Raw genomic sequence first — 23802 nt, forward strand, 5'->3', positions numbered from 1 at the left:
ACATACTAAAAATGTTGGATAATTAAAAATTAAATAGATCTGTCTTGAGTGGTGTAGTGCCAGAAATAGATTGCAAGGAGGGCTGCTTGATTTCAGGACACATTCCAAAAGTTGTTGAGCTGTTGTGCCAGTTCTCCATTAGACCCATTGTAGACTCCAAAGGAACAAAATCGCTACAGTGGTACACCATGCACGTCACTTCACTATCCCTTTTATCTTAATAATAAATATTTCTCACTGTGGTTTTTGGATAACTGCAAGTCTTCTCGATCATTCCTGTCCTCATTCTGTCCCTTTATTTTTGCTGATTGTCTTGCATTTTATGTACAACAAAATGAAGAAAATAATCTAATCTGTCCCCACAGTGGGAAAAGCACTGTACAAAAAAAGCAGGGAAATCCATGGATTGTTTTCTCTGTCCACCCTTATTCATATAACAAATCAGGAAAAATTGTGGCCAGTGTCAAGTCAAGATGCTTTTATCCACAGTGATGGGTTTGAAGTAAACCAATTTGTTTCATATCCACTGTCAGTATTGCCTTCATTAACAGGAGTGATAGGCCATATTGTTCAGGGCCAGTGTCTCTCTCTGAAATCTGCTGCCTTAGTCCAGGGAGACAAATGAGGTGACCATCAAGTAAAGCCCTTTACTTCACACCAGCATGATTTTTTCCCTGGCAGAGAAGCAAGCACAGTCCTTGAAATCCCCAGTAACAATTGCGTCTTTGCAAAAAGACAGGAAGATGTCACATTTGTCAGGCATTAGCTCACTTTGTTAGCAACAGGAATGTGACCAGAGATCATCACTTCAGTTTATAAAACTACAAATCATAATGTTAGCAAACATCATTTTGTGGAGATTCACAATTGACTTTTGCTGATTAATCCATCCCCTGTCATGTCACCAATAGGTATACTCCTAAAGAGAGATGAGTTTATTTTCAAATGTGAAATCTGGTCAACGTTTTAATCCATACGCAACATATTTTAACACACATTTTTAAAAGGTTTACTACATCATGCAAGATATAATGCTGATTAGAATATCTTTATAATCCTATGAAGAAAGTACATTACAGAAAAGCCGTATCTTTATATTAACCAACAAAATTTTAGCAATTGCATTTCACTCTTTTAGATCATTACAGGGTTTAGGGGTGATCTCTGAGAAAACATATTATCAAAATGTCTCTTGCAATCATGACTTTGTCCTCCACTGTTCAAGTAAAATCATGTGTCATCCAGTTGGAAAATCTATTTATTGGCAACATGTATACAGCTCACACTGCAAATTTTTAAAAATTGTACCCCGTCAAGTCTGACAAAGATTTTATGGACGCTGCCAATCTCATCATTTCATCTCGTACTAGTAAGCAAAGCCATTATTTTCTACTTCTATTCATTTGCCAACTTTTCGGAAAGAGTACGTTCATATTTGCAAATACACACAACATGACAAACCAGGATAAATGGCACTGAAAAACTGTTATAAAAGAGACTTGCCTGAAGTCATTTCATTCAACAAAAATTGATTTAACTCCCAAACAAAGCCCAATTGTAAAGAAATACATAATAAAATAGTACATTACAGAGAACATTAGTCAAAGTTCATTTTCTTTTTTATAGAACTACGCTACCTCCGTAAATAAGGATTTTAATTGGTCTGTTCTTTGGTGAAAACAGAGCTCTGATTTCATCGTTACCTTACGTGAGGCTGCAATTAATGGGTGTGTTCCACAGCAAAGAGGAAACGGACAACCTAAAGGAAATCAGCCCCTGGGTACTTTTATTCTCAGCACTGGGAATGGAGAAATCTTTAGCAAAACATGAAGTATTTTATTTTAAATTGCTCAAAGTGACAGAATGTCTGTCTAATAAGACTGCTCCTGTTTAACACACACAACTTTTTGTCTTTTCTTCTTTTACAAAAAGTGATTTGCTATATATGTACAGTAGCTTATACCAGAGGTAACTCTTCAGAGTCAACTTCCTGGACATCTGATGGCATCAAAGTACCATTTTAAAATGTAGAGTAACACTAAATGCGGTTCATCACCTGAAACTACCACTATTAAACAGAAGTCATATCAAGTCTTTGGTTTAGGTGCAGTACTTAATAATTAGGGCAAAACTTCTCCTAAAATATATTCCCCTCCAAACTCTTATTTGCTTCTATTTATAAAATAACCTTCAGAAAACTGCTTTTTAGGAAACAGTTGATAACTAATAATGTCAATGCCAATAACTGGGGTGCTAAAATAATTTCGTATTTCCAAGTACATACATTTTGTAAACCATTCAGTTTATTTCACCAAAGTAAACAATCGATAAAAAATAGTTTGTAAGAAATGTTCCTATAAGTGATGCTATTTACCAAAATAGTATTTTTTTTTTCCTCATAGGTGCTTCGGTCCTTTTGCTATTTATCATGAAGCTTTGAGTTAAAACCCCCTTTTTCTCTTTTATAAGTGACTTCCTGTTAATATAAAAGGAGTTCCGAGTATACACGGTTAAAGGGATGGGTCTATTGGGTCTTTTCATCTGGGATTGAATATGGCTTCATTCTTGTAAGAGGTTATTGCAGTCGCCCTGAAGTAGACTGTTGCACCAGTTCGCTACAGTAAGAAGTGGGTGTAACCTTCTGCCCCAGTAACTATAACATCCATCCAGATCCGCATGGCTTCCGGCGATGGCGCAACCATATAATAAATTCTGTCATGGGTCTTGACACTAAAGGTGAGTAATGGATTAGGACTCTAAAAACCAAAAAAGGAAAAAGAATGGGAAGTTAACGTCCTGAAATTACATTAAATAATACAGATATATGTGAGGGCCTCTTCCTCTTTAAAAGTTCTAATTTGTAGAAGTCTAAATTGGTGTTACTTTTGCTCTAGTAGAACCTATAACCCCACTTCCAACTCCTTTTCTCAAGGCTGACTATCTTTTTGGCCTTTCTGCACCAGAAATCTCATACAGAGAGCTCACTGATCAATCCTCTTAGCTACTTTGTAGGGAAAGCTCTAGCTGGGTACCTAGCTCAATATTGAGCTCTAGCTCAATAAATAATAGCTCTCCTTCTTAGCCCTGCTAAGATTCTTCCTTATAACCAAGTAGTATCTCCTTTTAGAATCTCACAAAAAATCACTTAACAGGATCTTCTAGGGGCACCTGGCTGGCTCAGTTGGTTGGGTGTCTGTCTGCCTTCAGCTCAGGTCATGATCAGGTCCTGGGATTGAGCCCCAAATCCAGCTCCCTGCTCAGCAGGGAATCTGCTTCCTCTCCCTTTGGCCCTCCCCTGCCTCCTGCTCATGCTCTCTCTCTCAAATAAATAAATAAAATCTTAAAAAACAAATATGTCCAGAAGAAGATTTTCTCATTTCACCATGACTTTTTTTTTTTCCACAAAAGATCAGCTATATTAATTACTTCTACGTTTGTTTACTAGAACCATTAAGATTATATCAATCAGTTATGTCAGAACAACAATCTAAATTGCTTGGAGTTCAAAACACATCTTTTTCCCAACTTAATTATGAATTCAATGATAGAAATCTGAAAATCAGTGTTTACCTTATTAGCGTTCTTGAGGTGATCATAATATACTTCTTCAATAGCTTGGAAGTATATTACTCCTTTTAATTTAGCTTCATGCTTGTCTGAAATAATAGATGGTGTTAAAATACCTTATCACCACCGATAGACTGAAAACATTATAATTGCATTATAATTATTAAAATATTGATCTAGCTTTTAAATTACCTAAGATTAATTTGGATAATTTAGGTGAAGGCATTAGCCCAGTTTCTATACTGAAAAAAACAAGAAAAGAAAGTAATTATCAGCCCAAATCTCAGGGACTAATTGACTTTGCCCAAGGTTCTCCAGTGAATCTGCAGTCAAAAGACAACTCAGAATTACCAATACTCAAGTTAGCTTGCAAAGTCTAAAAACACCACTGACACTGATACAAATTATCTCCCCACATTCTCCAAAACAGTGGTTGTCATGGAAACATTAATATGTAGCACTGTTGTAATGAAATTTGTAAGAAGGATTGTTTTTTCTAATTTAAAATAAATAATCTACTGATATTTCTTTCCTATGAATTTCTTGTCCAGCATGCTTTTTCTCCTGTTCCCAGTAGAGTTTCATGTCAAAGATTTAAGGTCCTCTCAATGCAACATTTTTCCAAACCGTTTCTAAGATTTCATCAAATTTGCCATAAAAACCAAACAAAAGTAAAATAAAACAACCAACCAACGAAACCACTAACTAAACAGCAACACTCTGTGATCTAATACCTTCTTGAAATATTTTGTAAGTCAAACTTCGCAAAGATCATAAATGTATGTGAGCGTACTAAAGAATTTTAAAGGCACGGATGAGGCTGCAAAGAAAAAGACTATCATATCCTGCTGGTGGAAGGGCAAATCAGAAAGCTTTTGGAAGGCAGTTTGGGAAAACAAACCAATTAAAAATGCAAAAAATCCTCTCACTCAGCAATTCCATTCCTAAAACGTTATTGTATATGAGCTACTCATGCAAATGGATTTGTGTTCATTATAGCAGAAAGCTGCAAAAAATCTGATTGAATTTTAACAGGGAACTGATTCAACTATAGACTGGCCATACAGTGGAATTCACAAAGCCACTGAAAAGATTAGATCTGCATATACTCATCAGAGAAAAATCTTGAAATACTGTTATGTGAAAAAAGGAAGAAAGTGAATAATTTGGCCCCAATTAAAGAAGAAAGAATTCATATATATACTGAAAATATATATAAATGAATAGAGTAAATCTGCAAAGATTTTTTAGACTTGACAATGGGAAAAGGTTACAACTTTTATGATGCCAAAGAGACTTTCATTAGACTTTTGTTCTATTTTTAAGATTTTTACTCATGAATGTCTTTTTTTTTTTCAACAATGAGAAGCTAGTCTAAAAAACCACAGCCCCGATAAATTCAGTGGAAAATAAAAGCTGTTAAATGACATTTAACTCCGCATTTCTCTAAGTTACTTGCCCATGTTTGACCATGGGCCATAGTTGCATGTGTTTGTTTGTTTTGCTCCTCCTCAGGAAACTGTTTTAATTAATGCCACGTTCAGTGGGTTCCAATCAATTTCTGTGAAAGAGGTCAGTGTATCTCTCAATTCTGAAGGATTCTGCAACTATTAATGGGAATACAGTTAACACTTTATTTTCTGAAAACAAATGTAAAACAAAATCTGAAGATAAAAGCAAATCGTATCAGTGTTTCAAGGAGGCAGAAAACTGGGGAATGAAACTTTTGTTTAGAGGGCACTTCCTATATGGGCAAGAGCTCTAAAAAAATACTGGCCTCACAAGGACATTGTGAACTAAGAGAATCAATAATGCTATTGTGAACCGACACGATAAAGCTATTTATCATTCAATTTCCATAGCATTATCCCATCAATTTACAGATATGTTTTCTGTGTCTCTGTTTTCTTTAGAGATTCTTGTAAGGTTATCCAGTTAATATATGCAGGAGGCCAAGGGCACGATTGGCTCTTGTCAAGACTTTGGGCTCTTGTCACCACTACAGCTCCTTTTGCAAACACGGTGCCTTTCTACCCCACCACCAGTGGAAGGGCCGTGGCGCCTGTGGGGTCAAGTCCAGCCTGAACTGCAATCTGTATGGCCTCCTGTGGACCCGCACTTAGTGATGTCTGGGGAGAGTGGGGGTGGGAGTGCGGGGAGCAGACCAGCCAATGATGGCTGGAAACAGCCAAATGAACAGCGTTTGTCCAACTAGGACTCACTGGTCAGTCGTATACATATTTGATCTACATATTAAAAAGCTGAATGAAATATTATTTTTGCTTTTCTTATGTAAGACTGTTCTGAGTCATCATTCATATACCAAAAAGGTTTTGGTTCTTAAAAAAAAAATCAAAAACAAATCACCAAGAAGTTTGAATTTGGAAAAATGCATTGACATGGTCAGAAGGAGCGAGAATTGAGTAACTGACCAAGAGACGAGGCTCTCAGAGAATTGAAGAGTGAAGCTGTTCTGTCTGAAGTTAATAATGAGAATTTTATTTTTGGACAATTCTGGGTGAGAGGTTGGGGAGATTATCACAGAGGCAAAGTTTTGTCTATGGATTTTTGCAGACACTAAATTGGCATTTCTCATTAAACTAGCATCTTTTCTGTTGTACAACTGAAGAGAACATCTCTGGATTTTCAGAAAGCCCGAGAGAGGCAAGCAGGGAAGCCAGCCCTAAGGGTTAGGCAGTTCGCTTCAGGCCGCTAGCCACTGCATTAACTGGAGCCCCACCAAAGAGCTCCTAACTGAAAGGTACACACCCTACCCCCTGCACACGCCAATTCTGGGGTCCCACAGCCAGTGTTTCCCTTCTTCCACATGCTTCTTGGTCACTCCCCCTTCTCTTCATAAACATATCCTGACCTCACACTATAGATTAAGTGACTGGACTGTTATTTCTCATTGATTACAGTGATATAACAATTTTTGACAATGCACATAAATGTTGGTACCATCGCCAGAGAGAAGGGTCTCTTCATCAGCTCTGGGGTGGTACTACTTTTCTTTGGTTGTTGAAGAGGACAGAGCTACACCTGTGCCGACAATGGTCATGTTTCATATGTGACCCAGGAGGCTTCTTAATAAGTCTTAATAAGCAGTTACATACATATTCCTGTATTTTTAGATTCAATAGGGTATATTTCTCATAATCCACCATTTAAAGAATCCAAAAAGATTTCAGTCACTTCATAAATACTTGTTCGCTTGTTCAGTGATGAGCTTTATTCTCTGCTTCAGGAACCATTCTCGTTTATAAACTCTAGCTGAGTGACTGTCAGCTAAGGCTGCCTAATTGTGTGTGACTTAAATAGGGCAGAGGACCATAAATAAATAAACGGCAACCTTTTATCCTAGCCTTGCAGTTTAAAAGTCAATATTTTTGTCTAAAAAGATAAATTCCATTTACTACTTATTTGGACTTCAGCTTATTTCAGAACTAGAATAGACTAATTCATAGTTTTTAAATAACATAGTTTTTTTATTATTTCTAGAGAAGATCTTCATATCACGGGGACTATATAACCTGAATATAAAATAATATATACCTAAGCTAAGATTGTCATCAACTCTGTTACTTACCAATCAACCCATTCATACTGACATTTATCACCTTTGCTCTTTAACAGAGAGTTCCTGGTTTGAAAAGATCATTTAGGGTTTTCTTCTTCTTCTTTTTTTTTTTTTAAATCACTCACCTGCATAATAAGAGAATGTGCGCTTGTTCCGATCAAAAACAAACCATCGTTTTTTCCACGTTTTAATTTTTCCACCCATTTTGATAAGGAATCCTCGGCAAGTCTTCTCTGTGATTGATACATGATAACAGGTATCAATGTTGTGGCCAGCAGTCTCTACGTGGCTTCGCAAATCAAAGTCTTCCTTCCGGACGGGCAGATAGCGTGTCAGAGGTCGAGCCTGGAAAGGCACAGACCCATGTCATATATAGCTAATTATTTGCGTCATTGAAGGTCACAGATGTTTACGAGTGGACATGAACTGAAAAGCCTAAGCATTAAAATGTTCATGTGATTATGAGAATTTAAGATACACATTATCCTTTGGAGTTTAAAAAGTGCATAGTATTTTAAGAAGGATGCTACGATACACAGTGGGGGAGATGGGGGGGTGAGGGGCGGATAAAGTCAGGTGAATAGATTCTACTCCTTGAAATGGACAGATGAGAAAATGGCAAGATGCTCAGGTTAATAACCTGAGGTTTATACTAGGTACTTAGCACTTAGAAACAGGGAATCATACGAGGCCTGAAGTTCCCTGGGCTGCCTCCTACAGATGACGATTCCTTCTCTCTGAAGTTCCCCAGACTTCCATCTATACAACCTAACAGACATGACCTGATTGGTAAACATTATTTAGTAAGCATACCACCCCCCGACCCCGAGCAAGATATCCCAAAGCTGTACACATCGGCTTACACATACTCTCTCATAGAAACTGAAGGCAGAAATGTACGCTTTGAAAAGTGAAGCTAAAATAAGGTAAGAAGCAGAATCAAAGCTATACTCCATGAGCTGTCCAATGAACACATATGGACAAGGTGTACATAGATATCTTACATTTTACTATGGCTGGAGGAAAGTTTCATGTAATCTATGAAGCATGTAACACCATGGGTCATATTTCTAAAATGGTTTTTTAGTTTATTCTGTTAAATAACCCTACCCCTCTGGCCTGGGGAAAATGACCTAATTATATACTTGGAGGCAAACCTTATAATTAGGATTAAAATAGAATTATGCTATTTGGTTTAGCTTCAAAATGCCAAACAGGCATGGATGATTTTCACTGTGAATCACGATTTGGCAGAGGGTTGACATGATGAAATAAAATGAACAAGTTTTCCCTTGTATTTTTCCTTCAATATCTTGCCTTTGATTCTGGGGTACTTGACTTCAGACAGATGTCACACTTACTGATACCTCAAAGCACAGAGTCTTCAAAATAGACTCTCACTGCTGTGCTATCAAACTGCTGCCAGCTATAAAGAATAAGAGAAATGGCACCTTTTATGAAGTCTAGTAAGCCTTGGCAATATGGGTTTGAACTCTAAGTCAAATGGCACTGCAAAAAATTATATTTTAGTTCCTCAGCAAACATATATTACGTAAGCAGCTTTAGTGACAGAAATTCAGACTCTATGATAAGCAGGTCAGGAAGTTTAAGGAAGTGGGTGGGTTGCCTGAGTTTTGCTTGAGTCCGGTAACCTTGCACAAACATGTGTGGACAGCTGTGGCAAAGGGGCCACGTGTGACAATACCTACAGTGGTTAGAAAAACAAAAACAAAACCAAAAAGCCCACGAACACTACCAAGAAATTGGTTTGGTAAAATTATTTTGTTCTGGCGTGTTTGCTTCCAAAAATGGCTTAATAGAACCCTTTCTCTTCTTCAGCCAAAGGGTTTTATTTGTTTTCAGTAGCAAGTCCAGCTGCATTTTTTCAAAGCTGCTAGAAAACCATGCTTCTTTGAAGTATACCGCAAAAAACGGGTAGCAGAAAAAATGCTTCTCCCATTAAAATGTTCCATGCAGGAGTAGAGAAAAGTGTCATTTGGTCTGTAGATCTCAATCAGTTTTGAGATAAAGACACAATTTTTTTTATTTTTTTTTATTTTTTTATTTTTTGTCTCTGAACCCCCATCTGCCTCTTGTGGTTCCAAGGTGCAGGGAAAGGCAGCGGGACACAGCTCGGCCGTCTTCTACAGAATGACCACCAGGGGGCAGCCTATTCCAACCCATCCGGACCCACTGACCCACCTGTGCTCTCTGTTTCTCCCTTATTTTTACTTCCTTCTCAATTAACTTCTGCCTCTGGCTAGTTTCTTCCTGCAATCGTTTTTCCAGAAGTTCTCGGCGTCGTTTTTCTTCTTCCAGGGCTCGTTTCTTGGCTTCCATTTCCCGTTCCTAAATTTGCAGAACAAATTTTAAGAAAGGCTGGTTATACTAGAATGCTTCCAACGAACAGAAATTTCTCTCCAGTTGGTTTTGTAGCCCGGGCTCTAACAATATACCAGCTGGATTAAAATAACCTCTTCCATCCTGCTTTGGTTTTAATAAATATTTTGATGGTGAAAAAAAAATCACCTCTCACATAGTTTTCGAAATCATCCCACATCAGAAAGGCAACTGCAACATTTAATTGAATGTTAACTCTACACATAATGTGTATTCACAACTGAATATTAAGTGAAAATCCAGCTTGTGGTATTCAGTCATTTCATACAGATGACCACCACGCTCCTGTTTATAAGAAGGGTCACAAATTGTCACCCAATACTAGTCTGGGCGTTAGCCCTCCTTGCAGGGACCATCTTCTAAGTGAAGGCCATCAGTCCTGGTCCTTCTGGTTCCTTTGTTGCTCTGTGGCTTCCTGGCCAAAGGTCGCAGAGGAAGCCCACGAGGAAGTCAGAAGAGGAAAGGAGGGGCCCTTTAAGGCAGGATGCAAAGGCATTTGGGGGGATTCCTAAGGAAGTTCAGATTTGGGCTTGAGATACAGTCACAATAATGTGGGATTTTAAGTATTACAACAGCACACAAGCTGGCAAGAAAGGGGGAGTACATATAGACATGACATTCCTCCTGGTTCCCTGGGAGGCAAAGTGGCCATCAAAGGGAAAATACAATAATAAGCACTGCTTTGGGTCCACGTTGACACTATATGTATTTTAAATCACAAGAAAACTATAGTGCAGCAAGGAGGCTTAGAAATCCTAACACCTTTACTTTTCAGATGAAAAAAATGAGGCCAAAAGGGTTGAGTGACTACTCCAAGATTATATTGCTTCTTAAGGTCCAAGGATAATTTCCTGTCAAGTGCAGGGCAGTTGGAACCGTTCTCACCGACCTCTGGCATAAAGACATTATGCCTACCCTGGATTCAAGCAGCCGGGTCTTCTCTGCATGAGCCTGCTTCAAAAGTCTCTCCATTTCTTCTATTCTGGCAATATTTGAAGTGCTGGCACTGAAGAGAACACAAAAGCCTTTTAAGAATACTGTTGGAGATTGACGTCTCTTGAAATACACACGCGTCCATGCACAGGCACGTGCACACACCAGTCCTGGGGAGGGGTATGATACGATCCAATGTCATTTTAAAGGATGTTACTTAGGAGAGTCATTCACCTGAACAGGCAAGTCAATTCAGCTCTGAAAATTGTAGGTGCCATTGATTTACCTCAGTTTAGGACACAAAATATAGGCAAGGAAAATAATACCAAAGAAGAGTGCTTTACTCATAAATAAAGAAACCCAAAATCTTACAGAGCATGTTCTCCAAATGCTTTTTTCCAGAGTCTAAAAATTATGGACCATGGGAGGCTTTCTTGTTACTTTAATCGTTCAGACATATCAGACCAATAAGCCTATCACCAAAGTTCTATGTAGATGACACCTATGGTTTGAAGTCACTTTATTTGGTTTGGAAATATGTGTCCTCAGCTGCTTTTTTGCTATGTCTTTAAACATATGGACATTTTAGGGAGAGCCTGGCTGGCGCAATTAGAAAAGCATGTGACTCTTCATCTCTGGGTCATGGACGTGAGCCCCACATTATGTGTAGAGATTATTTAAAAATATACATAGATGTGGATATTTTATTTCATACATCATGAGGCCAATTAGAAAAAAAAAAAAAAACCTTTTCTTAAAGATGCAGCAGAAGAGTGATGGCTAGTTTTGTCAATAATACTCATCTACCATACTGATGAGGAACCCCTCTGAAGAGATTCAAGAGCTTCAAAAGAAATGTAATGAGAAAGACATTATATAACAAGTGAAAGAAAAAAACTAAAAGGTATAAAATCTGCAAGAACAGTTAGGGTCAGTAACTAAAAGACAAAGAAAAGAACTTGGAAATGTTTAACATTAACCAAAAACTATTATTTTTCTCTTACATTTCTCTTGTATTTTATTTGAGTGCTCTGGAAAAAAGGGCATGACCTAGGTCAAAACTTCTTTAGTCTGATGCTCCAGCTATAAAGAACCAAAGTTATTTCCTATGCATGTAGATTTATCTAGTCATTTAATATATGTCCACTTTTCTAGACCCTCTTGGGGACAGAGAGGCTTTTGTGCCTGTATCTTCTATAGCATGTCACACAGAAGGGATTCACGTCAGACGCATTTATATAAGAATGACTTCATATGAAAATGAAAAGGATAATTCTTAGTTACAGTCTCTCAAAATTATATTGTTGATCAACTCAAACCTAGGATGTTTCACACATAGAGCTAAATTCCTTTACAGAGATAAATGTCCACAGTATATATGGTTTATTTTAAAATCAGTAGCAGCAGTTTTATAGCCACTTTATTCCTAACTGCCAAAATTTGGAAGCAACCAAGATATCCTTCTGTAGGTAAATGAATAAAATAAACTGTAGTACTTCCAGACCATGGAATATTATTTAGCACTAAAAAGAAATGAGCTAGCAAGCAAGAGACATGAAGGAACCTTAAATGCATATTACGAAGTGAAAGAAGCCAATCTGAAAAGGCTAAATACTGTATGACTCCAGCCTTACAACATTCTGGAAAAGAGAACCACGGAGACAGTAAAAAGATGCATGGTGGCCAGCGGTTTGAAGTCGGGGGAGGGAAGGCGGGATGAATAATCAGAGCACGCAGGGTTTTCAGGGCAGTGAGAACCCTCTGTATGACACTATGATGAGAGATATATGACATTTTACATTTGTCCAAACCCAGAGAATGCACAACATCAGATGTGAACCCAGTTGTAAACTATGGACTTTGGGTGATAATAAAGTATCAACATGGGTTCATCAGTTGTAACGAATGTACCACTCTGGTGGGGCATGAGGATAACCTGGGAGGCTGCATATGTGTGGAGATGGGGTATATGGGAAATTCTGTACCTTCCTCTCAATTTTGTTGAACCTACATAACCACTCTAAAAAACTGTTTTTTAGAAAAAAAAAAAAAAAAAAAAAAAAAGATCAGTGCTCCCAGCCCCATTACAAACTGCATCCATCCGGGAAAGGGTCAACCTTAGCAATGTTGTATCTTTAGGAGTTTAGCTAATCTCCTACTTTGCAAGGTTACATTGGGCTAATTTTTATCCAGATGTGTTCTCCTTATAGAGAGAGAACAGTTCATTTCCATGGACTGTTTGGGGTGGTACAAAAGGGTAAGTTCTGCTCTCTTCAATCCGTAAGAATTAAAGAAAAAAATCTTTAATTTTTGCACAAATTAAAAGTGTATGTCTTTTTACGGAGAACAGTCAACATCATAGATGCTAAAGTGGCACACCTCATCAGCTCAACATGATGAGTATCATGTTTATATTCTATAGTGTTTTCTGTGACATATATGTCACAGACACAGGTATATATGTCGTATGTCTCCTATCGATTTGTAAATAAATAATTTGATTCCACTAAGTCTCGGGTCTTAAAAACTCACCAACTAAAGAAACAAAAACAAGCACTCACCAATTGTCTAAGCCCCATCTGTTCTTCAGTTTTTTCTACAACATACTGTTTTCATCTAGGTTGTGCCTGAGCGTTGTTACAGAAAACTTTCTGTATCCATCCCTTCATTGTTTGAACAACATTCTTAGAATGTTGATACTTAAGTTGAACCAAAATCAATCTTCCTACAGCTTCCATGCACTGGGCCTAGGTATGACCCTGAAACCTATCCAGATGAATTGGTTGGAAATTGGTTAGAAACAAATATTTTCAGTCCATGGTTTTTCATATATCTATAATTTGGGCACATCCTGGGGGTAAGTTTTCAAATAGTTGCTTGTCTTCAAATATTTCTATTCACTTTTTAGAATTTTTGAGGGTGTTTTCCATTTATTTTTTAATATTTATAATTAAGTTTCTGCCAATGATAGTCATTATTTGGCAATATTTACATAAATATCTTAACTTTTGCTCCAAAGGAACTCAATTTTCTGAAAACATTTGATAGAAAATACATGTTAACATTTACCACCTCGTGTCTTAATAACCTTTAGGCACCTAAAGTCACCTATTTTTTTAAGCCACCTTTTATATGTTTTTAAGACCATTTTGGTTATTTTGTTGAGAAAAATAATTTGTATCCACAGACACCTACTTGTTCTCTACAGCTTTTGCTATCTTTGATTTTAATATTTCTTTGACATGTAAACCACTTTTATTTAGCAAAACTTCTGCTGCTCTGTGATACTATGTCACTGCCAGTTTTATTTTTTTGTCCCGTCAGGATTGCACCTACACTGAAAAGCACAGGCTGCTGCAACAGGAATGTAGGGAGAAGTCTCGGCTTGTCAATACCATGGCATCCATGGCAGATAGAAATGTCAGCAAGCGAAATTCTTAGTACCTGCCATGCAAAAGGAGAGTCTGAAATCCCTGAAGATAAGCTTTATAGTGGGTGATTTATAGAACAATACTCATCATAGTTTTCTCAAGCCCATCCGAATTATGAGGAGTAATGTTTCTTTCCATTGCTTCAACTTCTGACCTTCTTCAAAAGTAGGCAAAAATTTCTGATCTTGCATGTGATTCCTGTAAGGATGCTGGTGCTACTGAGTCATCGGGCCATTAACAGTATAAAGATGACTAGTTTTGACATTCTTTCATACTCAATGATGTTCTGCTATTTTGTCAACGAAGATTTCTTTCTGTATCCTACCAATTTTGGTAAAAACCATATTCATAAAGAAAAAAAAAACACTCCCGTCAAGGGTGAAGGAATCTAAATAGCAGATTTGAGGTTTTCGGGGCTTTTTAGAATATTCACCTTATAGGCGAAGGCAAAGACAGAAAAAAATTAGAAAGACAAAGAACAATGGCATACAAGAAATAAGTAAGGAAAGAAAAACAAAACTAACTGGAACAAAACAAAATTCCTCATCAAGACACACAAAACTTTTCCAAGACTGTGACTGGTGCACCGATATTGCCATTAAATGAAGAACCAGTAAGTATCCCAGAATATTTATTTTCAATGAATCTTCTCAAGTACTTTCAGCAAATTATTAGTCCTTATGAAATGTCTAATCGTTCTCTGTTCATGAGCTCCTTGAATATTACAAGAGCACAACAAGCCCTCTGACCCTTCCTAACCAATATTCATGTGGTTTGAAACACCCAGTCCCCCTTGACAGTTGGCTGCCCCTGTCCCTCTACTATCACTTTGGTTTTCTGTATCTCTTCTGGAAGAACTTGCTAGAATAAAATGCAGACACTGGGTGTTGATTATCTAGAATAAAAAACAGAATACAACCTTTTTTACCAAAAATGAACAAATCAGAAGCATCTGAAATTCGAACTAAAGCATCCCTTAGACCCAAGTTCAGCCACGGATTGCCCTCAACTGCACAGCCAGTCCTGCTCCCTGCCCCACATGCACACTGCTGGTACGTAAGCTATAATGAAGGATCAAATTCCCTAACATTTTCTCCAAGTATGAGTGCAAGGCCAGGGCTTAGGAAATTAGTAATAGCAATTGTGATAATAACATATCATTGTAGGCGGCATGCAGAACACTACACAGTCTAAGCCAAGCCAGTAATTTCAGCAGAAAAGGGGTTTTATGCAGAATTGACTCTCAGCTGCTGTTTTCTATGACCCAAGACCTGTTTTCTTAACTTTTTGTTTGTTCTGGTGTGAGTAATGATGCTGAAAAAGCAAACACACTGCCTAACTCAAGTGACTTACTGGTAGACGTAAAAATGATGTCTCAACAAAAAGCAAAGGGCCCAATGTACCCTTAACTCTGAGTAATTCTGTAATTCCACGAATGGCTTCCTGTGACATAATAAACCACAAGACTAAGTTTCTGACGCTAGAATTTCACCATGGAATTACATCTTTAATATACTTGGAATTACATCTTTAATATACTTATCCTTTCAGAATATTTTAATACATAGCTTTAAAAAATATCTAACAAAGAGAACATGTTTTAGTCCTTTCTTTCTCTTCTGACTTGAAAACGTTCTCATGAAGGATGTGTTGTCATAATATACATTCCAGACATTAGTTTCTTATTTGCCTGATGTTTGCCATATTCTTGTCCATCATAAGATTGTGTACAAGCTGATCTTAGGGTAGTGTGTATTTTTAAAAAAATAGATGGTGGTACAGAAGAAAAATGTTTCTCTCCTCCTTTCAATACCAAACCTTTTACAAGTATCTTATACTTTGGATTCTTCTACTTCTTCTTTTTTTTTTTTTTTTGGTGTGTGTGTGTGTGTGTGTGTGTGTGTGTGTGTGTGTGTGTGACATTCAGAGGGTCGGATAGCACGACAAAATAGATACTATTGGTAATTTCTGACCAATATGGTGACTGGTTATCTGTGATTGCTAGAGCCACTGGGTCAGGTCTGCATGAACTACATATACAAAATGATCGTAGTCATGTGTAACTAGCTGCCAGGAATGCACTACGGTGATGCTGTCCTTTTCATTAGGCGTATTTAGTGGAATCATTCTCATTCTCTACCTCTGGAAATCATTTTAAGAAAAAGCAATTGGGCAAGCAAATAAAAATAAATTAAGTTCTGGGGCACCTGGGTGGCTCAGTGGTCAAGCGTCTGCCTTTGGCTTAGGTCGTCGTGATCCCCGGGTCCTGGGATCAAGTGCTGCATCGAGCTCCCTGTGGGGATCCTGCTTCTCCCTTTGCCTATGTCTCTGCCTCTCTCTGTGTGTCTCTCATGAACAAATAAATAAAATCTTAAAAAAAAATTAAGTTCTTGCCCTGTCACTGTGCTTAAGTGTTCAGATCTGAATGTGTAATGCTTGGTAATTATGATCCAAGTGGATCCTTTTGGGATAATTTCCTATAGCCACTGCTGCACAACTGGTGTTCATCACAATTAAATATGAGAGATGGGGAGTGAATATTTGAAGGGATGAATACTTACTTTCAATTTTTGGAAGGGGAGGAAAGGGCATGGAGTGGAAAAATGCCGAGAGAGGAAAATGCTTAGAGTCTATTTCTTTACTAAAGATGAACTCAAAAATGGACAGATAGGGGCGCCTGGGTGGCTCAGTCGGTTAAGTTTCTGACTCTCCTTTTTGGCTTAGGTCATGATCTCAGGGTCCTGGGATCAAGGCCAGCCTCGGGCTCTGTGTTCAGTGTGGAGACTGCTTCAGATTCTTTCTCCCTCTCCCTCTGCCTCCCACCCCCCCACTTTCTGTCAAATAAATAAAAATCTTTAAAAAAATAGATAAAAAGGTCAAGCAATCAAGAGTTCACCAAAGAAATATTGGTCTAAAATATTCACAATTATTTGGGAAGAGGGAAGAAGAGTCTGCTGTTTTCAAAATAAGGACTAAGTACAAAGTGCCATAGAAGCACAGGAGTCCCTCTGACAATGGGAATCTGAACTGCTGCGTCCTGTAGTCTCGCTCTTAATGCCCACTTCTATTCCTCCTGCTACTGTGGTATCATAGTTGCTGGGTTGCTGACGCTTGTGTCTTGTTATCCAAAAGACCACATGTGATTAGTCAGTTTATTGTCATCTATTAATAAGTATTCAAACTTCTAAGCTTTCTGTTCTGACAGTGTCAGCTCCCGGCACCTGGTGGCACAGCTGGGACAAGTTCAGGGCAGCGAGTGTCACCAGAGCACCTTCAGTGCCAGATGGTTTGCTGCCCAACCCTTCCACACTTTTAAGTGTATCCCCCCAAGTAGTCATAGTAAACTTCTTAAAAAATGAGATACTGCATCTTCTAATATTTAACATGAAACATTAATCCTTCTAACCTGAAATAATAATGGTAGCCTCCCAAAAGGCTTTATCTTTAAAAACAAAACAAAACAAAGATTTATTTATTTATTTATTTTTGTGGGGAGAGGAGGAGGAAAGAGAGAGAGAATCTCAAGAAGACTCCCCTGCTGCACACGGAGGCTATGCGGGGCTCATTCTCATGACCCTGAGATCACGACCTGAGCTGAAATCAAGAGTCAATGCTTAACCAACTGAGACCCCCTGTCACCCTAAAAAGCCCTGTTCTTTATCATTACATAATCTCCTCTTTCAATTTAGGTCATTCCCGTGTGACAAGCAGCAATACAATTCTCATTGTTGCTTCAGTATTTTTTCCCAGAGACTCCTTTCCTTCTCTGATATATTCAATAATATTAATATTTAATCCATTAATGCCAAAATGAAAATATACTGCATGCTTTATTTACCACAAAATGTAGCATCTGTCCTCTTCTCCTTTTCCCCCAGCCCTAAAATTTCCTAGTTATAATGTCTGGTTACAGTTGGGTCTTTCATATGCTTTTCATTTTGAAATATGAAATAACCCAAAGCTAAGTACACCTTGCTGGTATTACTTTCCCTCTGTCTCTGTCATTCTTTTATTGTAGGTGAGGAGAGAGCAAATTATTCAAATCTTTGTAAAGAAATAAATTCTATTTATATGATGGTAATTTTCCATCGTAATGTTTTAAAATCCATCATTGTCTTGTATTAAAGAAACAACCTTTCCATTTCACAGACTAGCAAGCAATTCAGGACCAAGAACATTCTGTGACCTGCTTCAAGTAGCATGACCATCACCCAAATAGCACGAGCATTCCTGCTTTCATGCTGGGTTTCCTTCCAATAGAGGGAATTCTGTTGATGGCAATTATCCAAGCGGACATTTGTATTTGGGATACGTAAATGCTCAAGTAACACTTATTGAATATTGAATGTTTCTTAACCATAATGGTTCTCAGCTGATTAAAATAGATCAAACAAAAATTTAAAAAATAACAAATTGGAAATATATCCATTTTACTATATCCTGAAGTATTTATTGAGCCAAAACTCAGTGAATACCCACTATCTGCTAAGATCTCTGTTGAGTGTAGAAACCAAAAGATACTTAGACATCCTCCTTGACATTGAAGAATTCACCAATTAATTACTGCAGAAAAAATTTTATACTGCAGTGTGATCAATGGTATAACAGATAAAAGAATCAACTGTAGTGCAAACAGAAGAAAAAGGCCCTAAAAGAGAAATTTTCATGAATTTCCAATTTAAGTTTAAGCCTGAAGGACAAGGAAAGTTTCTCCAGGCTCAGATGGGACAGGGGGAGGGAGATGGTAAAGATATTTCATAATACCAGACACTACCAGTGCTTATTAAGTATAGATTGAGTGAATACACAAATGGAAGGATAAACTGACTATAGACAGTGTTGTGCTGGTAAATCAGCTCTCTGGAGGGAAATAAAAATCCTGATACATAGCAAATGTTGATTTATGGGGAGTAAATACTCCCACCATGGCCAATTTCCAACTACCAACATGACTTTACTGATAGAGGGAAATATGCAAATAGAGGGAAATATGCAAATTTGGTACTTGCTAGTGTGAGTATAGAGCCAGTATGAGCCAATTCCACTCCACTGTTGACTCTAGAGCACTCTATAAGTGCTCTATAAGACGCTGTATAGGAGCACTCTATAAGGAACCTATAAATGAATGAATGAACGAACTACTTGATTCCAGGCCTGGGACCAATATGGTCAAAGGCACAGAGATTTGAGTATTCGTCACCCTCTCAATTAATAAGAAACCCTGTGAGGTGTATCAGGAGCAGAGAGTGAATGAGGAGCCGGGATGGATCCAGAATGCAGACTCTAGGGCATGACTTTACTCAAAGGGTAGTAGGGCATCATCAAAGCTTTCAAAGGGGCAGAGTACCATGACTAGATCTATATTTTAGATGTGCCTTTAGCAGTAATTCCATTAAGACCATCTTTGCTTGCCTCAAAGTATGAACCCAAATGTGAATGGTTAAACCCTTACAAAAATTCTAGTATGTGGAACAGCTAAAGTCTTCCTTCTAATGAAACATAAGTGTAAGAAATCCTTCAAAGTTCATACTATGCTGTTGGAAATTGTTTCTTTATTCAATCAAAAGAAGACCTAATGAGGCTTGAAGTCAACCAACAGAGGAAGCACAGTATACACGTGAACTCAAATGTAAAGAAATAGAGTAAAGGAGAAAAACGGATTTTATGATGTCTGACTGGCTAAGTCACACAGGATACAAAGAAAACACTTTGAAAGGCTGCCACGACACTCAACCCTCTTCCACCCTGTAGACGGTTTATGTCTCAGAAGTTTGGGCTTGTACATGTACATCACCCCAAATTGATGACTTTACTCTTTGAAACCAGCAGGTGCTTTTCTAAACCAGAAACCTTAACCGTGAATACGTCATCTCACCTAGAGATGTTGTCAGGGGAGCAGGCTGAGATGCTGGTCTCCATGCTATCGGAGCTGTCTAGGCTCAAAGTATCAAAGGCCTGGTCCTTGTAGCTGTGATCAGGGTAGTGGAAACTGTTCAAGTAGACGTTTGATTCAGATGCCGTGCGGTTGTAAAATTCAGATTTCTGCCTTTGTCCTTCACTCATCTGTTGGTGATTATACCCTAAGGAAAGAGCCATAAATATGTTAGTATGTTTCACTTTCTAGCCTTAGATCTTCTGAGGCTCAAATGGGCAACCCGAAACATCTGCCTGTGAAACATGGACCTTGGTCTAATTTGTTCTGAAGCCAAGAAGATCAAAGACACAGCATCATGCTCAGTGCAAGCAAGAGTTTCAAACAAGTGGTCTTAGGAGTGATCTTTTTAGTCAGCGGATCACCTCCCACTTTCCTTTGCCATTCCCACATCTCAGTACAACTGAGAAGAATACATCAGCGCACACTAAAACGACAAAGCAAAACCAGGACAAAACAGAATCACAACTGAAGGCCCTGTATCTTCTGAAAGTAGCTGGGTTCAAGTGAAGCAAGATGACTCCTGGTGACAACCAACAGAAGGGTCTTAGGGCAGCTACTCCTTCAGCAGGATGTAAATTTAAAGAACACTTGATTTGGTCATAAAATAGCAGGTGGACCATCTAGGTACAGAATTTAAGAATCTTCTATCTCGCTTATATTATCACTAACACTTTTAATCTGGTAAAAATCCAAACTGCACATTTTTTCTCATTCTTTTTTCAATTTTCCTTGTCCATCCATTATTTCAAACATTTAGAGTCAACAATCCTCCCAATGGGCACCCTCCTCCTAAATACCGTACACAGAACTCTCTTCTTTTTCCACCTTAGCTGTCAGCCCTCAGCTAGTTGTTGGTAGCCAATCACAGGAAAATGTAGAACTCACATCAACAGCAGCAAAAATATTGTTGCTATGGCTTGCTCTCTCTGGTGGCTGATTTGAGGCAATGCAAATTGATTTCTTCTCCCTTTCAATTCTCTATTTACCTTACCTGCAGGAAACAGGGCAGGATCCCTGCTAAACCAATTCCTCAAATCACTAAAAAGACCTTCCTCTACAGTCATTTTGCAATCTCTTTCCCCCTCATCAAATTTATTACCATATCCATTAAGAGTTTATGGTTGGACCATTTGAATTTCACCTCTCTCCTTGCACTCTACCTACCTTCAATGAGGCTTTTAATCCGCAATGCAATGGCCAAAAAAGCAGGCAGAGGGTGAAAGGAGGACAATGATTCCAAACAGCTCCCTCAGCCGTCATTTGAGCATTCCCATTCAAAAACAGAAGCCACATCCACGAGGCTTTCACAAACCATCAGACACCAAAAGTTTCTGTAAAGTGATTTTAGTTCCACAGGGAGCTTGCACGCCAAGCTATTTGGATTCGTTTTAAATATCAAAGTGAAAATACTTCAGTTCAGATGAGAGCATTTCTGGGGAAATAAGTTTCCTTAATATAAGCTGTAATTATAAATTACAGATACACACACACAAAAGCCACATTATCACTTGGCTAAGGGAAGATGCAACACAAAGAAGCATACCATGATACTTAAGATAAAATGCCATTAATCGTCGTGATTAATGCAGAAAGCATTAAGTGAAGCCAGTGCATTCATAAGCGTGGAGCTTGTGCCTTTAAAAAAAAATCATTACTCAAATATTTACCTTTGATACTTGAACTTTTGGAATTACTAATTGCTCCTTTTAAATTGTTTCCAGTTATTATGAAAAGGAGGGGGACAGAAAAAAAAAACACCAAAAATTATTTGAAAAAGTCACACATGCATCTTTCCCTATGCTTTCAAAAAAGGCTTATTGGCAAAGAAAATTTCAACATTGGCACGGACTATGCGAAAGATGTTTCCTTGTGTTAGTATGAAAACCAAATCCCTAAAAGACAGCCACGTAATTTAAAACATATGAGAATTATCTCCTTGACACCACCATGTGCCACAACCTCCTCTTGGCCTTCAGTTTTTCATAACCAGGAAAGGTAAATCCCTATAATGCAACCAACACCTTCTTGGAAAAGCAGAAGATGGTGTGTCCTGATCCTTCTATCTTCCACGATTTTTTTAAAGCATTGCAGAATAAGAAAATGAACTTACAATCTTCAGGTGAAGTAAAGAGTACACTAAAATGACTCAAAAATTTCAGATGTGGGCACGGGGACCAGCTGTGTCACTGTGTACGGTGCTGAGGACTGTGAACATAAATACCCCAGATCACCCCACCAGTTATCCAAGTTTGGTGGATCATTCTGATGGTAGGATGAGTACCTAGATTTTCACGACAATTTAAGTGAAAGATCCTGCTGCTAATGAGCATATATTTCCCAGTGCAGGACTTTTGTTTTCTGTGGATCCAAGGTGAGTGGAAATGTTCTACCTCATGGAGAGGCTCATTTCTCCAAAAGGGCAACACTTTACACTGAACTCAACTATCACCTGGCTTAGCCTCCTCCCTCCTGACCAATTTCAAAAAAATTCAGTTACCTCTGCAGTCACAAATAAAGGCCTGGAACTCTTCCCTGTGATCCTGGAATTGCACCAGTGTGTGTCCAAAGAGCTGGTTTTGGGACTCGGGCTCTGGCCTGCCTGTCCAAAGGTACAGGCACTTCTGGCAGAGGAAACACCCCAGAAGAACAGCAAACCAAGGAGGATATTCTGGTAGGAGGTCCAAGAGGAACTGCTCGTGCAGCTAGGTAGCTCCAGAACAGGTGCAAGCTATACCAGGGAGGGGGACACACGTGTCCTGGTCACCACAGGATCCCCTTCTACTTAGCATAGGGATGTCATGAACTAAAGAGCCACCAAATCAATTCATTTTCTCATCTGTAATTTCCAGGTTTAGTAGTGGCTAAATAAGGAAGTGGGATGCATCTACTGTCTCGGGTAGGGGCAAAGTAAGTGCATTGGGAACAATTTGACTTTCCCAATCCCTGAGACTACTTCTGTTTTTGTTTTTAAATTATGTAGCAAGAAAACATTCAGCAGTGGAACAGCAACTAAAAAGCAAAAAGGGGCCTTTCAAATGCTCTAAATCCTTTCTCTCTACACAGAAATAGCCACCTGAGGGGAAGTTACAAGGTTTGTAAAGTGAGACCTGACAATATCTGAGGCTATGGCTAAGCATAGCACATGCAAGGAACCCAACTCAACTCTCTTCACTGCCCAAAAGAGCCAGAAGAATGGATGTGCAAGGTCCTTTCTTCTTTCCTCTTTCTTCTTTCTTCTTCTTCTTCTTCTTCTTCTTCTTTTCTTCTTCTTCTTCTTCTTCTTCTTCTCCTTCTCCTTTTCCTTCTTCTTCCTCCTCCTCCTCCTCCTCTTCCTCTCCTTCTCCTTCCTCTTCCTTCTCCTCCTCTCCTCCTCCTCCTCCTCCTTCTCCTCCTCTTTCTTCTTCTCCATGCCTATCTATTAATTCTGCCCACTTACACTTAAAAACTTCTTTGTGATTTAACCATTGTACCATTGCGGGATCTATAGTTTTGCCAATATTTTCCAAATGTGTGTTGTTTCCTTCCTTCCTTTTTTTTTTTTTTTCTAAAGAGAGGGAGAGGGGGCACAGTAGAGGGAGAGGGAGAGAGAGAGAATCTTAAGCAGACTCCATGCCCAGTGCAAGCCCAACTCAGGGCTCAATCCCACAGTCCTGGGATCAGGACCTGAGCAGATATCAAGAGACAGATGCTTAACCAACTGAACCACCCAAGTGCCCTGTGATGTATACTTTAAATGGTTATCTGGGATTAATATAGAAAATGAAATGACTTAAAACTATGACTTGGGTTTAGGGGGATACAATTACACAGATACCTAGTGATGTTGAATATTTTTTGTGTGTGTGTGTGTGTCTGCAGCAATGTCCACAATAGCCAAACTATGGAAAGAGCCCAGATGTCCCTTAACAGATAAATGAGTAAAGAAGATATGGTATATGTATATAACAGAAAACAAC

At 38.5% G+C, this 23802-nt stretch overlaps 1 protein-coding gene and 1 long non-coding RNA gene across 30 annotated transcripts in view; one reads left to right on the plus strand and one right to left on the minus strand.

The window, feature by feature from the left end:
• Positions 1–934: 934 nt before the first annotated feature.
• The window catches only part of PHLDB2 (pleckstrin homology like domain family B member 2), a 217411-nt gene continuing 194543 nt past the window's right edge, over positions 935–23802 (minus strand). For 14 of the 24 annotated variants that reach the window (XM_072812385.1, XM_072812378.1, XM_072812370.1 and 11 more), the window contains 7 exons: positions 21514–21549; positions 19787–19991; positions 10463–10553; positions 9350–9496; positions 7273–7492; positions 3571–3656; positions 935–2756 (listed from right to left, as the gene is read on the minus strand). In XM_072812385.1, the coding sequence (XP_072668486.1) occupies positions 2616–2756; positions 3571–3656; positions 7273–7492; positions 9350–9496; positions 10463–10553; positions 19787–19991; positions 21514–21549 (926 nt within the window). In that variant the 3' untranslated portion in view covers positions 935–2615. Of the gene's footprint in view, positions 2757–3570; positions 3657–7272; positions 7493–9349; positions 9497–10462; positions 10554–19786; positions 19992–21513; positions 21550–22350; positions 22575–23802 lie in introns of those variants that run through there. The other 10 variants (XM_072812382.1, XM_072812376.1, XM_072812383.1 and 7 more) reach the window with 2 other exon arrangements.
• The window catches only part of LOC140625106 (uncharacterized), a 30876-nt gene continuing 20254 nt past the window's right edge, over positions 13181–23802 (plus strand). For 3 of the 6 annotated variants that reach the window (XR_012024476.1, XR_012024478.1, XR_012024477.1), the window contains exons 1-2: positions 13181–13337; positions 13805–14524. This is a non-coding gene — a long non-coding RNA (uncharacterized lncRNA). Of the gene's footprint in view, positions 13338–13804; positions 14964–16157; positions 16267–18060; positions 18213–23802 lie in introns of those variants that run through there. The other 3 variants (XR_012024479.1, XR_012024480.1, XR_012024475.1) reach the window with 3 other exon arrangements.

Source organism: Canis lupus, chromosome 35, assembly GCF_048164855.1.
Source record: "Canis lupus baileyi chromosome 35, mCanLup2.hap1, whole genome shotgun sequence".
Taxonomy (NCBI): Eukaryota; Metazoa; Chordata; class Mammalia; order Carnivora; family Canidae; genus Canis; species Canis lupus.